The sequence below is a fragment of the Felis catus genome, chromosome D2 (assembly GCF_018350175.1).
Source record: "Felis catus isolate Fca126 chromosome D2, F.catus_Fca126_mat1.0, whole genome shotgun sequence".
Taxonomy (NCBI): domain Eukaryota; kingdom Metazoa; phylum Chordata; class Mammalia; order Carnivora; family Felidae; genus Felis; species Felis catus.
The window spans coordinates 41,842,389-41,857,695 of NC_058378.1; the positions used below are offsets into that span (position 1 = coordinate 41,842,389).

General features: G+C 37.7%; 1 protein-coding gene across 10 annotated transcripts in view; it reads left to right on the top strand.

The window, feature by feature from the left end:
• The window catches only part of NRG3 (neuregulin 3), a 1,060,361-nt gene that overhangs the window by 1,014,511 nt on the left and 30,543 nt on the right, over positions 1-15,307 (top strand). For all 10 annotated transcript variants that reach the window (XM_023240617.2, XM_023240619.2, XM_023240620.2 and 7 more), the window contains exon 5: positions 9,722-9,824. In XM_023240617.2, the coding sequence (XP_023096385.2) occupies positions 9,722-9,824 (103 nt within the window). The remainder of the gene's footprint in view (positions 1-9,721; positions 9,825-15,307) is intronic.

The window sequence follows — 15,307 nt, forward strand, 5'->3', positions numbered from 1 at the left end:
AGTGTCTGATTTGCATATGTTGAATATGAGGTGGTCCAGGTAGAAAAGCTTTTGCTCTTGTATATGACTTACAGATGTGTGTGTGTGTGTGTGTGTGTGTGCGCGCGCGCACGCGCGCCTGTGTTTAAGCCTCACATTACTTGGACACCCGCACATTGGGGAAATCATGCTTAAATCTTACAGACTTAAATCATGCTTAAATCTTACAGATTTAATTTAAACTGGTGGTACAAAGAAAAATTTCCTAAGAGCCAGTGGAATCCTAGGGCCCCACACTTGGAGGGGACATGGAACTGCCTTTTAGAATATTCTCCATGCCCTCACATATACAGAAATAGTTCATCAAGGTCACCCACTCCTCTATCCTTAATATAGAGATCTCTTAAAGAAAATGGCAGAAGAAAGCTGCAACTATGATTTTCTTTTGATATTATATATTTTTTCTATGTAGTAAAGCTTAGCAAGTTTTTGTGAAGGGACTTCTAGAATTCTGAAGACAATTGCAGTTTCCAAAAGCATTCTTGCAAGCAGTTTTGCACACTGGGACCTAAACTGTGAGCTGTTGAGTTTAGCAGACAATGCTGTAACCTACAAGTTTTCCAAGGAATCTTTGTTTCTGGGAACAAAGAGCACACTTTTCTTCTCAAAGGGTATATGTGAGGGAGATTATGAAAGGCAGCCCATGCCCCAGGGAGGATAACTTGCATTATATCCCCTAAAACATCTGGGTAGGAGATTCAGTAACACTAGCTGAAAAATTCAGTTACCAAGAGTAAAAGTACAAGGAACCAGGAGTAAAGAAAATGACATAAAAGTAAAGTCATTCAGTACTGGTCTCAGGGCACAGGCAGGGGGGGCCAGAGACAGCAAGTCACTGCCTGCCTATAGATAAGGCTAGTTTTCCATAAGAGAAGGAAGAATGTTTTCAGGTCCTATTTTTAACTTGAACATCGGCTTCAGAAAAAAAGGGTAGGGGATGGAGCTAGCATTTTTTTTTTGTATCAATTGTATGCCATCTACTACCCTAGAAAATTTACCTGTGCTGTCCTACTGAATCCCTAAACAAAAATGGGAAGTATGTAATATTTTCCCCATTTTATTTGCAAAGACAATGAATGAGAGAGAGTGAGAACAGTTGTAGCTGGTGTTTACAGCTAGGCATACACCCCAGCCGACCATACTGCTCCCTAAGTGAGATGGGCTCAGGGAAGAGTGAGTGTGGCAAAAGGCAGCATTAATCTTCAGAGTCTCAGGCCAGGCTGCCTGCCAAACGAATTGTTTTCCATTGGGCCAATGTCAGTTTCTGAAATTTCACCATAACGTTACCTTAGTTCCACCTTTATACCTTGAAGTATGATCCTATAAAAAGAGAAGAGTGAGTTCTATGCATGACAGCAAAGGAACAGAGTTGGGACCTGGAGAACAATGGAAATACCCTTACCTATTCTTATTTAACCAAAAGTTGGTTTTGCCCTCCAAAATGACTTTCATAATCTGGCTTTTTAAAGATGGGAGTGCAGCATGTTGACATCCCATAGAATAATAATAACAGTTACCATGTATTAGGTAGAACCAAATTAAACTGCCAGTTACTGCCACCTATTGCCCGAGCCTCCCATGGCAATTTTGTATGGTTCAGCCTAATACTGAGTCCTCGGAGTTAATAAGTTAGGTATGGCCATGCCCTGTATATCTTAACTCGTTCAGTCTTCACAACTTCTCTATAATGAAGTTAATGGGAGCCTCGAGTTACAAGCAAGGCATTTGCTGCTTTCTGGAATTAGGCTGGAATTGTAGCTTCTATATCCAAGCTGAAGTGGTACAAGACAGGACAGGTATGGGGACAGTACATTTGCGTTGGAGTACGTGAAAGATAAAGACAGAGACTCCAGAGAGGTAAGGGGCTACCTTCATGATTTCACCAAAAGAGCTCATTCAGTTCCTCAGTGACCTCTAACGTCACCAACTTAAAGGACGTTACTTTATTTGGCCTCTCAGAAGCACTCAATAGCCTGTACTTTTAGAAGAGCTTTCTGGGGTGCCTGAGTGGCTCAGTCAGTTAAGCATCTGACTCTTAATTTTGGCTGAAGTCATGATCTCATGGTTTGTGAGTTCAAGTCCCACATAGGGCTCTGTGCTGACAGTGGGGGACTGCTGGGGATTCTTTCTGCCTCCCTCCCAGCTCGTGCTCTCTCTCCCACTAAATAAACTTTAAAAAAAAATACAAAAAAAGAAAAGAAAAGAAAAGCGCTTTATGTTTTCTTCCATGCTACTATCATGTTTAGTTAATGTGGCTGTGTGGAGTAGTTTAGGTTTTTTGGGGTTTTTTTTGGTTGTTCTTTGGTTGGGGTTTTGTTGTTGTTTTTTTGTTTGTTTTGTTTTGTTTTCATTTTGTTGTTGTTGTTATTGTTGTTGTTTTTGCCTTTTTTGCCTTGCTTGCTTGGCTGCTCTACTCTCATCAAAGCTCCCCATCTTAGACATGCTTCTCTTTTCACTCCGTATTTTCTCGTGGAGTTGTCTGATCAAAACATTCGGTTGCTGTATATGCTGAACCCCTGAATATTTATATCCAGAGCCCTGTCACCTCCTGTTATCCTAGATCTATGTATTTAAATATCTACTTTGCACCTCTACTTAGATACCTTATAGGCTTTCAAAATTCACCCAAGTCCAAAACCGAGTTTGTTATCTTTCCTTTCAGTTTTGAACCTCCTCCGATATGTGCTGTCATAGTTAAGAGCATTATTGTCTAGTTCCTGAAGTATTTTCAACCTAAGTGCTTTCAACTTTTGTTTATTCCTCTCTCTACCATGATTGTTACTACTATCATACAAACATCCATCACGTCTTACCTGAGCTGATTTAATAGCCTCCTAACAGGACTCTGCATTTGTTGTATCCCTTCTGGTATTTCCCACATATTGCAGAAAAAGAAACATAAATATTATCACATCACATTCCTCTCCTTTCAAATCCTTCTGTACCTTCCTGCTGATGTAATGACACGCTCATTGTACACCACATCCGTATTACCTCTGTGTTGCTCTGCTAAGCTCCTAAGGAAAATGACTTGTACAAAGGCCCTATGGTAGTAGATAGCTTCCAGATTCCCGACCATGCCATTCTATCTCCTACCACAGGGCCTTCACACAAGTCATTTCCTCTCCCTGGACCACTCTCCCCATCCCCAGAAGCCTAACTGGCTTCTAATGTTATACTTCAGATCTCTGATCTCTGGTTTCTATGAATATGTCAGTTTTCCATACTATATGCTTTTGTAACATTACATACGTCCCTGTTATAACATTTATTACAGTCGGCATTTCATATCATTGCCTTTATTCAGATTGGGATAGGAAATTGAAGTTTATAAAGGTAAAGTAACATATCTGTGGTTACCCATATTAAAAGTGGCTAAAATTAAAATCAAATCCAAAATTGCCAGACTCCTACCTAGCCCTTTGCTTCTTGCACCTTACTATGCTAGTTCTTGTGTGACACTCTATGAATCAAGAGCATTGATAGTGCCATCACTGTAACTACACCTGGGTCTATAAATTCACTCACAGTCTTTGGAGTTTTAATTTCACTCTTGATTTAAACTCAGAATTGATTTTGTGCATTTCCCCAGGCAATATTTGACTAGCTTCAAATAAGAACAAAAACAGTGCATAGATTTTATGTGGAAATCATTCAGTTTGTAGATAGTCTTATTTTTTTTTTTTGTTTTAACGGGTATAATTATCCATCATTTCCATAATTCTTTTTATTGGCAGAGGCAGGGTGGGGTAGCTTATCATATACAAGTCATGCTTATTCCATTACAGTCGTCAACTCACAACAATTAAAGGAGGTGAAATTCTCTATAGTTGGTACAATTACTTATTTGTTTCCAAGTTCAATTGGAAAATTTAATGAGCTTATAAATGTGGGGATGGAAAGGATGACATTCTTTAAGATGGCAGTATGCCCAAACAAGGTCTCAGTGACACATTTTTTTTATTTCTTTAATTTGAATTTTTCCAAATTAAAAATGTCAACTAAGGTTTGCCAGGGCCACAAAATTGACCCTCTCCATTTATTCAGAAATTATATTTAATTTCTGATTTTGATACTTCAGTCTGAATAAAATGGAAATACAGCCTAAGACCAGAGTGAAGAGGGGATCATCCTCCTAAATCATTGTTTCCTAGTACACTTCTGCAGGAAAAAGGACTAAAAGATGTACATCTATATTTAAAGGGAGGATATAGTGTATGGTCTCAGGAAAGAAAAAGAAAAAGAAGAAAGAAAGTAAGTCCTCGAAATCAGACTCTGTGTATATAGGCTTTCATCCAGGTCTGTTGTGTCTGATATCCATTTGCCTAATTAAAGATGAATTACTGCAATTGACTTTGCTGTTAGAGGAACATTACAAGTCATGGGCTCATTTCACCTGGCTCTGGAAGCTTCTTGGTCATTTTGGAAGAACCCCAGAAAGTCATGGTATGGGGAATTCAGCCTAGTTTTCTGGCTGTGAATTGGCATCAGCACTGAGTGAAGCTAGGCCAGAACATAAAACCAGGCAGTGCACCAGTATAGGCAGGGGGTGTGGTGAGAACAATACTCAAATCGAACATACAGAGTGTCTTCCTGGAGCCTGACCAGACAACCTGAAAACCACCCAAAATGCCAGGGACTGGCAAATAGATGGTATGGAAAAGAAAATGAACCAATAAGAGTATCTACATGTCAGTACATCATGCTACAGCATTTTCTGAGGCCTTGGAATGCATGGCTTCCCCTTTTTTCCTTATGGTACTTTGCCCTCTGGAAAGGACTTTGTGAGTCTAGAGTCACAGTGAGAAGGCCAGGTTTGAATGGGAGAGTTCCACTGAAAGGAGCCAGGTATAGATTTCAGGAATGCATAGTGTCAGTTACTGGTGGTCAATTTAGGAAAGGAGGATGTGTGGGAAGCCTGAGAGGACATGATGTGGACAAAGGAGAAGTAGTAAACTTGAAAAGCATCCCCAGGTGACAGTTGATGTATCAGTTGATGCACAGCTGAAAGCAGAAAATCCCTATAAAGACAGAAATATCTACTTATTCACCAGACAATAAGTCTTGTGGTGTCAACTGTGTAAGAAGCACTGCACTAGGTGATGGGGAAGTAGCAGTGAATCAAACAAATAGGTCAACAAAAACATGGTCCCTTGAACCAATGAAGCTTAAAGTGCAGTGCAAGAGTTTTTGAGCCAATGACACAAAATTTGAGACCAACAAGGTAAGTAGACATTTAAAGGACAAATACAAGAATAATATTAAGGAGGGAGAAAGAGAATATTACATATCAAGACTCTAAAAAGTTGAATGTTAGACATGGTAGAAGAAAGAGACTAGGTAGTATGGGTGGACAACGTTGTATCAGTCATACATATCTTTTGATATTATGTATACACTTATATATTCTCTGTATCCTTTTGTCCCTCAGGATTAATATTTTGCTATTGTACTTGACATAAAAGAAAACACTTATTTAAAATTTATCATTTGCTACATTTTGACATAAATATTCATCATGAAAACCTCATCCTTGAGACAATGAACATATCTATAACTCCCCAAAGTTTCTTCATATCACTTTGTAGCCTCTTTCCTCCACTCCTCCCTACTCCTGACTCCAGGTGTCCAGTTACATGCTTTCTGCTACTACGTGTTAGTTTCAAATTTCCAGAGTTTTATATAACTGCAGTAACACAACATGCACCTTTTTCTTGTCTGACTTATTGCACTCAACCTAGTTATTCTGAGATTCAGGTGTAGAATTTCTTATATCACTAATCCATTCCTTTTTATTGCTAAGTAAGATTCCCTTATATGGCTATACCACAGTTTTTTTTTTTATTATTGTCCTGGTAGTGGGCCTTTGGATTATTCCAGATTTTTTTTTTTTGCTATTGCAAATAAAGCCACTATGAATTCTTATGTACATAATGAACATATGCTTTCATTAGTCTTGGGTAAATACCCAAGAATGGAATGGCTGTGTCATAAGGTAGATATGTGTTTAACTTTATATGAAACTATTTTTTTGGTAGTTATACCATTTTTCATTTCTACCAAAAGTACACGAGAATAGAAATTGCTCACACCCTTGGTATGGCCAGCCTTTAATATTAGTCATTCTATTAGTGATGCCTTATATCTCATTATAGTTCATTTTTCAATTCTATAATGACTAATGATTTTAGGCGTCTTTTTTATGTATTTACCATCTATGTATCTTTGAAGAAGTGTTCATTCAAATATTTTGTCTATTCTTAAATTGTGTTGTTTGTCTTCTTCTTATTGAACAATAAGAGATCCTTACATATTATAGACACAACTCTATTGTTGAGTACATATTTTGCAGAGTTTTTTTTTTCCCAGAATTTCCCTGGTTTTTTTTTCCTTTCATTTTCATTTTTTTCCTTTTCATAATGGTCTTGAAGATTAAAGATTGTGAATTTGGACATAGTTCATTTTATTGATTTAAAAATTTTTATAGCTCCTATCTTTTGTGTTATAGTTAAGAAATCTTTGTCAAACCCATGATTGCTAAGATTTTCTTGTACACTTTCTTCTAAAAGTATCATAGTATGAAATATTATATTAAGGTCTGTTTTTCATCATGAATTTATATTTGAAGATGCTATGAAGTCAGGGTCAAGGTTCATTTTAGTGGCTATGGGTATACTATTATGACAATATCATTTTTTGAAAATATCCTTTCCCATTGAATGCCTTGGCATCTATATCAAAAATCAACTGGCCACAAATGTTCGCATACATTTCTGGACTCTTTTGTTTGTTCCATTGATTTATTTGTCTATAAATAGGCCAATGCTATATTGCCTTGATTACTATAGCTTTATAAAATGTCTTGGGATAAAGTAGTTTGACACCTTCAGTGTTGTTCTCTTGGTTATATATTTAAAAAATTGTTTTGGCTACTCTAGATCTTTTGTATTTCCATAGAACATTTAGAATCATCTTATTGGTTTTTACAACAGCAAAATGCCTCCTGAGATTTTAAATAGAATTTCACTCAATCTATCCATCAAATTGAGAAGGATTGACATCTTAATAATATTGAGTCTTTTAATTCATGACCATGTTTTTATCTTTCCATTGATTTCGGTTTTAAATTATTTCAATAACATATGGCAAATTTCAGTGTATAGACCTTGTGTATCTTTTGTCAGATTTTATATTTTTGATGCTTCTGTAAATGATACTTTAATTTCAATTTCTGATTATTTGTGGCTTTTAAATGGACATACATTTAATTTTTATTGTTTATCCTGCAACTTTGTATCCTGAAAGCTTGCTAAGCTTACTTATTAGTTACACTAGCTCTTTGTAGATTCCATAAGCTTTTCTGCATAGATGATCATGTTGTCTGAGAACAAAGATCATGTTCCTTCTACTTTCCCAAACCGAATGACTTTAATTTCTATTTTTGCCTAATTCCATTAACTAAACCTCCAGTACAGTGTTGAAGAGAAATAGTAAGAGTGGATATTTTTGCTGTATCTTCCCCTGATCTTAGCAGAAAAGCATCCAGTCTATTACAATTAGGTATAGATGCTGTATACATACTCTTCATCAGGGTGAAGAAGTTCCTTTCTACGTTTTTGAGAGTTTTAATAAGAAATAAATGTTAGATTTTGTTAAGTAATTTTCCCCTGTATTCTGATAATTAAACAATTTTTTTTCTTGACTGTTAAAATTGTGAACACATTGATCGATTTTACAATATTAAACCAACCTTATATTCCTTGTATAAACCCTACTTGGTCACAGTGTATTATTTTTAACATCTTATTGGATTTTATTTTCTAAAATTTGTTAAGAATTTTTGCATATCAATGTAGGATATATGTCAATAAGTTACTTTCTTTTTATGTCTTTGGTTTTGGTATAAAGATAATGCTGGTATCACAGAAACAATTGCAATGTTTTCCCTTTCCTTCAATTTTAAGTGATGAGAAGACCCCAGGATGAGAGAAGAGAGTGGGATCCAAGGAATCAGTCTTTAACAAAAAATATAGTACTTTTTTTAATTAAGTCATTCTCTCTCAGGGTGCATGAGAAACACCTGAAACTTTCATTTAAGTAAAGATTTTCATTTAGAAGGTTCAATATGGATACCATACCATGTTGGCATTAACAACAACAAAGAAATCTCCCTTGTTCTTACATGGTTGATCCGTGTTCCAAAGATTTTTATTCAGTGGTTCTCAAATATGTTTCACAGGCCAGCATCAGAATCACCTTGGAACTTTTAAGAAACTGCAAATGTTCCGTCCCCCGTTCATACCTGCTAAATCAGTAACTCTGGGAGAGAAAGTAGGTGGCCATCTGTCCTTCAGTAGCTCTCAAGGGGATTCCAATATATAGTAAAGTTTGAGAGGTACCGCACTATGTAAAGAAACAAAAGGAATAGATACAGATGCACTTAATTTTGTATATTTTGTGTTATAAATAGAGATGATTTATACTATGCTGACTTCCTTTTCTTTATATATATGGAAAATCTGAAAGTGAGAGAAGGGAGAGTAAGTCAAATGTTTGAATAGTATGCTGAAGTTATGGGTAATCAGGAAAATGCAGAAGCAGGCTGATGCGATTGTTAGTCACTATCAGCTATCTACTTAAGCATTGCTCTTGTCAACTGTATTGATGTCCTTCTTCCCAACTGTACAATCTTCTCTCCCAATTCTGAGCTGCTCAAGGGAGAGGTATGAAGAAGGCAGTTTCTTGGATTCGTATGCAGTTATTTTGCCAAATGGGTAAAAGGGAAGAAAAAAGAGATCTAGTAGCTGGGCATATTTGCAAGAGAGTGAATGACTGTAATCATGGATCATAGTCTCTCTGCCGTATAAAGAAAGAAAATGAAGACAAGAGGAGGATAATTAACAGAAAGTTCTGAGATCTATAGATAAAAAGGTCTGATGAGCTGGAAGATCTGTTTCAGTAGACGTATTTCAGAAATGATCTGGGATTGTAAATGGTAATGGCTAAAAAGTAGCATGTTTATATTTGAATTTGTGTGTGTGTGTGTGTGTGTGTGTGTGTGTGTGTGCATGTGTGTGTGATAAGAAGCTATCAGATAAGACCTTGGTAATAGAGGTTGAGATTACTGTGCCAGATCATTGGTATTGAGGAAGTCAAGAATTGGGTGAATAAATATTCACATACATATTGAAGTTGTCTGTCATTAGTGATGTGAATCATAGTAGTGAATGGATGAATGGGAGACAGACAGAAAAGGACCAAATCAGAAAATACAGTGGCATCAGTATCACATAAAATATATTGGAAGCCATCACTGACACAGGAAAATTCTGATGGACACATATTTGTTTCTCTAGAAGATTATTTTAGGCTCCACTATAATTTCAAAAATGTATGTCCCAGTATGTGCTAAATTTGTAGAATGTCTCTTGATAATAAGATTCATAATTATGATATCTGTACTTGATCAAAAACATACATGCATATTCAAAAAACAACCAGCTAGCCTGTAGACAATTGCAAAGAAATTGAATCATAATAACTTCCTTATGTTTTTCTATTCATGACAGGGACAAAAAAGTTTGCTCTGAAAAGCTCCTACCAACTCAGAAGTACAAGGATGAAAATTATCTCTGCCGTACCCTGCTAACATCCATTCTAATTCTGTTTTTCAAATTCACAGAGAGTGAAGAAGTTTATCAAAGGCAGGTGCTGTCAATTTCATGTATCATCTTTGGAATTGTCATCGTGGGCATGTTCTGTGCAGCATTCTACTTCAAAAGCAAGTAAGACCATTTCTCTCAAGTGTTAAAAGGTTACGTCTCAGAGAAAGTACTTTGTCTTTCTTTAACTTCACAGTCTCTGCTCCAGGCAGAGGCATCTTGTGCAAATGGGCCCATCAAACATCTATAAATGACTTAGAGTCTTTTACAGACTGTGGGGAATATATGCAGCATGTGCATACATGCATGTGTGTGGTTTGTCTTTGGTGCATATAGCAATTGTTCCTTTCTGTGATCATGAACATTCTGTGTTCTTTGCATTTTTTGATGGTCAGAAGTAAAGGCTTGGTGTCTTCCTGCCACTAAGGGGTTAACACTTCTGAACAGAGAACTCACTGGTGTAGACCTAAATATTATCAACAAATATCTGTCCTTTACTGCAAAAATACTCCACACTTTCCTTTCATAGTATTTTACCTGATACCCATAAAGATTTCAGCCAAATGTGAAGTATGAATACTGTAAAATCTACCTTGGTTCACTAGTTGGTAAGCATATCTCAAATATGCCCTGTTAAGAAACTAAAATTTCTGGGGCACCTACCCGCTCAGTAGGAAGACCATGTGGCTCTTGATCACAGGGTGGTGTGTTCAAGCCCTACATTTGGTGCTAAGATTAGTTAAGTCAATAAATACATAAACTTAAAAAAAAAAAAAAGAAACCAAAACTTCTGCTTAAGGTGCTTATTTTCTTATTTTTGACTAATAACATATAATAAAATATACACATGCCTAAATAGGCATACAAATATATTTATTCCGGGGGCACCTGGACGGCTCAGTCGGTTAAGTGTCCAACTTCGGCTCAGGTCATGATCTCACAGCTGGTGAGTTTGAGTCCCCTGTCGGGCTCTCTCTCAAAAATAAACATTAAAAAAATTGAAAATATATATATTCCAAACGAACTTTGATAAAGGTATTTTATTTATGGAAATTTTATTTAAGTCATGCAAGCCTTAAGAAGTTGGCACAGATTCTGTTCCTACAGCTTGTCTGAAATGCAAGCCAATGTGTAATTGCTTTTCATTGGACCTATATTTGTCTGCCCATTTGCTCTTCTAAAAATGGATCCGTTTCCAGATATAGTCTCTGACACCTGTCTGCATGTTGTATATGTTGATCTTTAAAAAGAACAGAAATTATGATTTTTAAAAATAATAGAAACTCGGGTATGAATCCATAGTTAGTAACTATTATTTTTTAATAAACTGTTTCAGAATAGGCTTAGATTTTTAGAATTACTGTGAAAATAGGACAGCTAGATCCTACATATCCCAGACCCAGTTTCCCCTAATATTAATGTCTTACATTAGTATGTTGCATTGGTCACAATTAATGAAATAGTATTGATACTATATTACTAACTGAAGTTCATACTTTCAGATTTCCTTAGTTTTTACTTAATGTGCTTTGTTCCAGGCCCCCATCCAGGATACCATATTTAATTGTCACATCTCCTAGGCAACTCTTGGCTGTGACAGTTATTAGTGTTCATTTTTGAGAACTTACTCTTTGTCAGGGACACTGGGCTTTTCATGTATTATCTCCCAATTCTCACAACAATTCAAATTGTTCATTATTGCTGCATTGTTCAAATAATAACAGAATTTAATTTTAAAATATTAATTTGTCAAAGCCACACAGTGGGAAATTACAGATGGGGTCTTTGCATTTCTGCAGTTCTAGGTGAAATTGCATGCTCTAAGCCACTCTACCACATTGGGCCCCACAGTCCTCCCACTAGATGGTGGAAGGTGAAACTGCTAAGGGTGAATCAGGAATATCATGCCCTGGTGCAGCCCATCATGCTTTATGTTCTCTAGGGAGCTTACATGGTGTTTGGTCAGGATTTTAACATGTGTTCACTCAGACCTGTATTCAAGTCATCAGGCTGCCACTTGCTTGTTATATATTATTAGGCAAATTGCATCTAGTCCCTTAGCCTCAGGTTCCTTGTTTTGGTAAAATATGGCCAAAAATAATATTTACCTTGTAGAATTTGTTAGGGATTCACGGGATAACACCACAAGGAGCACAGCACAGTGTTCAAAAGAGTAAGTACTCAGTGAAGGCGTGCTATTGTTAACACCTGCAGTTTCCCACAACGGAACTTAGAGGCTGGGTAACTACAAAATGAAGAGTAGGCAGTGGCCCAAGACAGGTAATCACACTCAGCAGGGCGTTAGATAGAAGGGTCTCCTCGAAAGTGCTGCGCAGGGGAAAGAAGTTGTGTATTTAACAATAAGCAAATTGCCATCAAGTGGTAGTTAATCACTTATTTTTATGATTTGTATTTGCAACACATTTAGACAAAAAACTGATGATAGTCACAAGAACGGAGAGCAGCTGGGTAACGAGGGGACCTCCATCTTCATGGCTGTCATGTCAATCTCTCCCTCTTCAGGCAGCACGTGGGCTCTGACACAAACACCTCCTCCCAGAGCTCTGTGCAGCGTCAGGGTTTAATGGAAACACTGTTCAACATCATTCATTATGGGGGACTCAGAGAACTGACCCAGTGGAGGAACACTAATTAGAATGTTGTCTTCCTGCCTGCCCAGCTGGGACACATTTTTTATTAAAAATTAAATAAATAAGAAACTGTGAGAATAATAAAGTAATAATAAGAATTGAAGCCTTTTCCAAGTGGAGTTATATTTCTCATTAGAGACCTAGACTGTATTTCCTTCTAGCACAATTTCCAGGCAGGGTCTTCCTTTATTTTTCTTTGCCTGAGAGGAATACTATACCTCACACCAAGCATCTAATCTATATAGCTGAAAGCAATGTAAATTTTTATAACACATTGGCACATGTTTCTTTGCACTCATTCCTGAAATTCTAATTCTCATCCCTAGATCTTGGAGATAACAACACAGACAGACTCTACTCAAAATTTTCTTACTTTCACACATACTGTAACTTTGTTGACTTGTGTGTCATTTGTTTGACTTCATTTTGGACATGCCAAGTCTTCTATGATTCTATGATCTCTCCATCATTGGTTTCTAAATAAATTCACTTAAACCAGCTTTCTATATACTGGGATATACAGGTCCCAGCCAGATAAAGTCAAGAGTTACCCAAAAGCTCACATTCTCTTGGCCATTGATGTTTTAGCTCCCATAATCTCTCAGATCCCACCACTCTGGTCCTTTGTCCATTGTCTTGTGAACCCTTGGTTTGGCATGACCTCGCCACATGGAATATTACAGCAAATTGTTAGCAGATGAAAGCTTGAAGGCGGTTAACATGATGAGGTCAAAGTGATGAACACCTTGGATTTAGAGGATTTTCTGAGTTAATTGAACCGCAACGACTCTGAAGGACATAATGAAAGAAATTCTCTTCTCATCATACCTAATAAGTCCATATATTCCCATAAGTGATTAATGGAAGTATTAGTTGACCTATTCAAATCTGGCTGATAGGGCTCACATGATAACTATAAATTCTTCTAGGTTTCTTTTTATGTTCAACTCATACGGGTAAGAAGAGTGAGGCTGCCTGTAGGAGTCCTTAGTAGACTTCAGAAGTACAAAACACAATTTAACTCTAAAAGACAGAATTGGGATAGGAGAGGAGATGTTCCAGCAGACAGAAGCTGAGACAAATAATGATAACAACTGAGAAACACAAAAGGAAAAAGGAGAACCGGTGCTCCCAGTAAAACCCAGCCCTAACTGTAGGTTATTGCCCTCTGAGGTCAAAGATTTTAGCAACAAGGGAAGCCCATTAAGGACAGGCGGTGGATGCTCTGATATGCAGCTTTGATTCTCTTTGGCAGTGAAGATCTTTGCCCTCCAGTTGCTAAAACAAATATAATCAAAGTTGCCTTGCTCTGACCCGAGAGAGCCCACCTCCAATGACAGGTCAGTGTAAGGCTATGAAGGCCTAGACCTTTGCCCCAATTTGGGGTACAAGGCCATGCCAATTTCAGACCCTCTCCTCCCGCCCCCGCCCCTGTGGTGGGATTTGCTGAGCTCTTCACAGAGACTGCATTATGTTCCAATCTCTCCCTCGGCCCAGTCCTGCATCCCTCCCTTTGCTTCCACGGGTGTGGATCCAAAGAGCACCCCCCCAATAAAAATCCTGCATGCTATCTCCATCTCAGTGCCTGCTTCCCTGGGAGCCCATTCTGCAACATTACAAACAATGCCTAGACTTGTGATACCTGACATTCCACAACTTACATCTCATTGCTGAATGAACTGGACCAGAGAAACTTAAAACTCAATGAACTATAAAATGTTAACACTGACATTGTTAGGCTAGCAGGGTCCCAGTGTGCAATGCCCGTATCTTGTCTTTCCTAGAGCAGTGACTCTCACGAAGAGAGCTAATGGAATTGTGATTAGACGCTTCTCATCTCCCAGTTCCCATTTGTTGGGTGAAGGAGGAAAGAGCAGAAATATGTGCGTTTGGGGCAGAGTAGGGATGATAGAGAAGGAAGCCAGTTCAGAAAGGAAAGAAAGTCTGTGTATCCTGGAATATTAGTGAGTCAAGAGTGAATGAGTGAGAAGCCAGTACAGAAAAGCAAATTATAAAAGGATTTAGGAAATTGCAGTCAGATATTTTTATAAGGAAAATTCCTTTTCTTTTTTTTTCAACTTTTTTTTTATTTATTTATTTTTGGGACAGAGAGAGACAGAGCATGAACGGGGGAGGGGCAGAGAGAGAGGGAGACACAGAATCGGAAACAGGCTCCAGGCTCTGAGCCATCAGCCCAGAGCCTGACGCGGGGCTCGAACTCCCGGACCGCGAGATCATGACCTGGCTGAAGTCGGACGCTTAACCGACTGCACCACCCAGGTGCCCCGGAAAATTCCTTTTCAAGTTGGCATTTCCCAGACACTGAATTATAGAATTACTGAAAAGATTGTTAATGTTTCTACTATTTCATCCTTAGGAGAGTAACTGAGTCCTTCCTCTGTGCCAAGCCCCCTTTTACTGCCTCACCAATGATTTACTTAGGTAGAATCACCTGATCTGTTTCCTTCATCAATGAATCCCTGATGGGATTTTGTGACTATAACATGCTTCATAAAATGCTGATGTGATACATTTATTTTGAACAATAGGCTACAGATTAGCTGTCAGGAAATAGGTAGATTATTACAACTAGATTAAAGCAACTAGAAGTACTGGAGATAAAAGTCCCCCAAACAATTGAAAATAAAAAAGAAATATTTAAACAAACAGAGCTACATCACACTGGTGTTGTAAATTCAGAAGAGTTAATGATGTTCAGAGCCTCCAATTCGGGTAGCAAATACTGTCAACTTGCTTGTGAGTGACACAATTAATACAATCCTTTCTTTTATCTTTGAGTCAGTGTTCTAATTCCCCTGTAGGATCTGTCCATCCAACTAAGCTTGCTAAATATGAGAAGGGGAGCAGATCAGCACTTTACAGGTGTTCTCACATTTAGTTTCCACAGTGTCCGTGGAAGTTGACTTTTACAACTGCACGCACAGATGAGGAAAC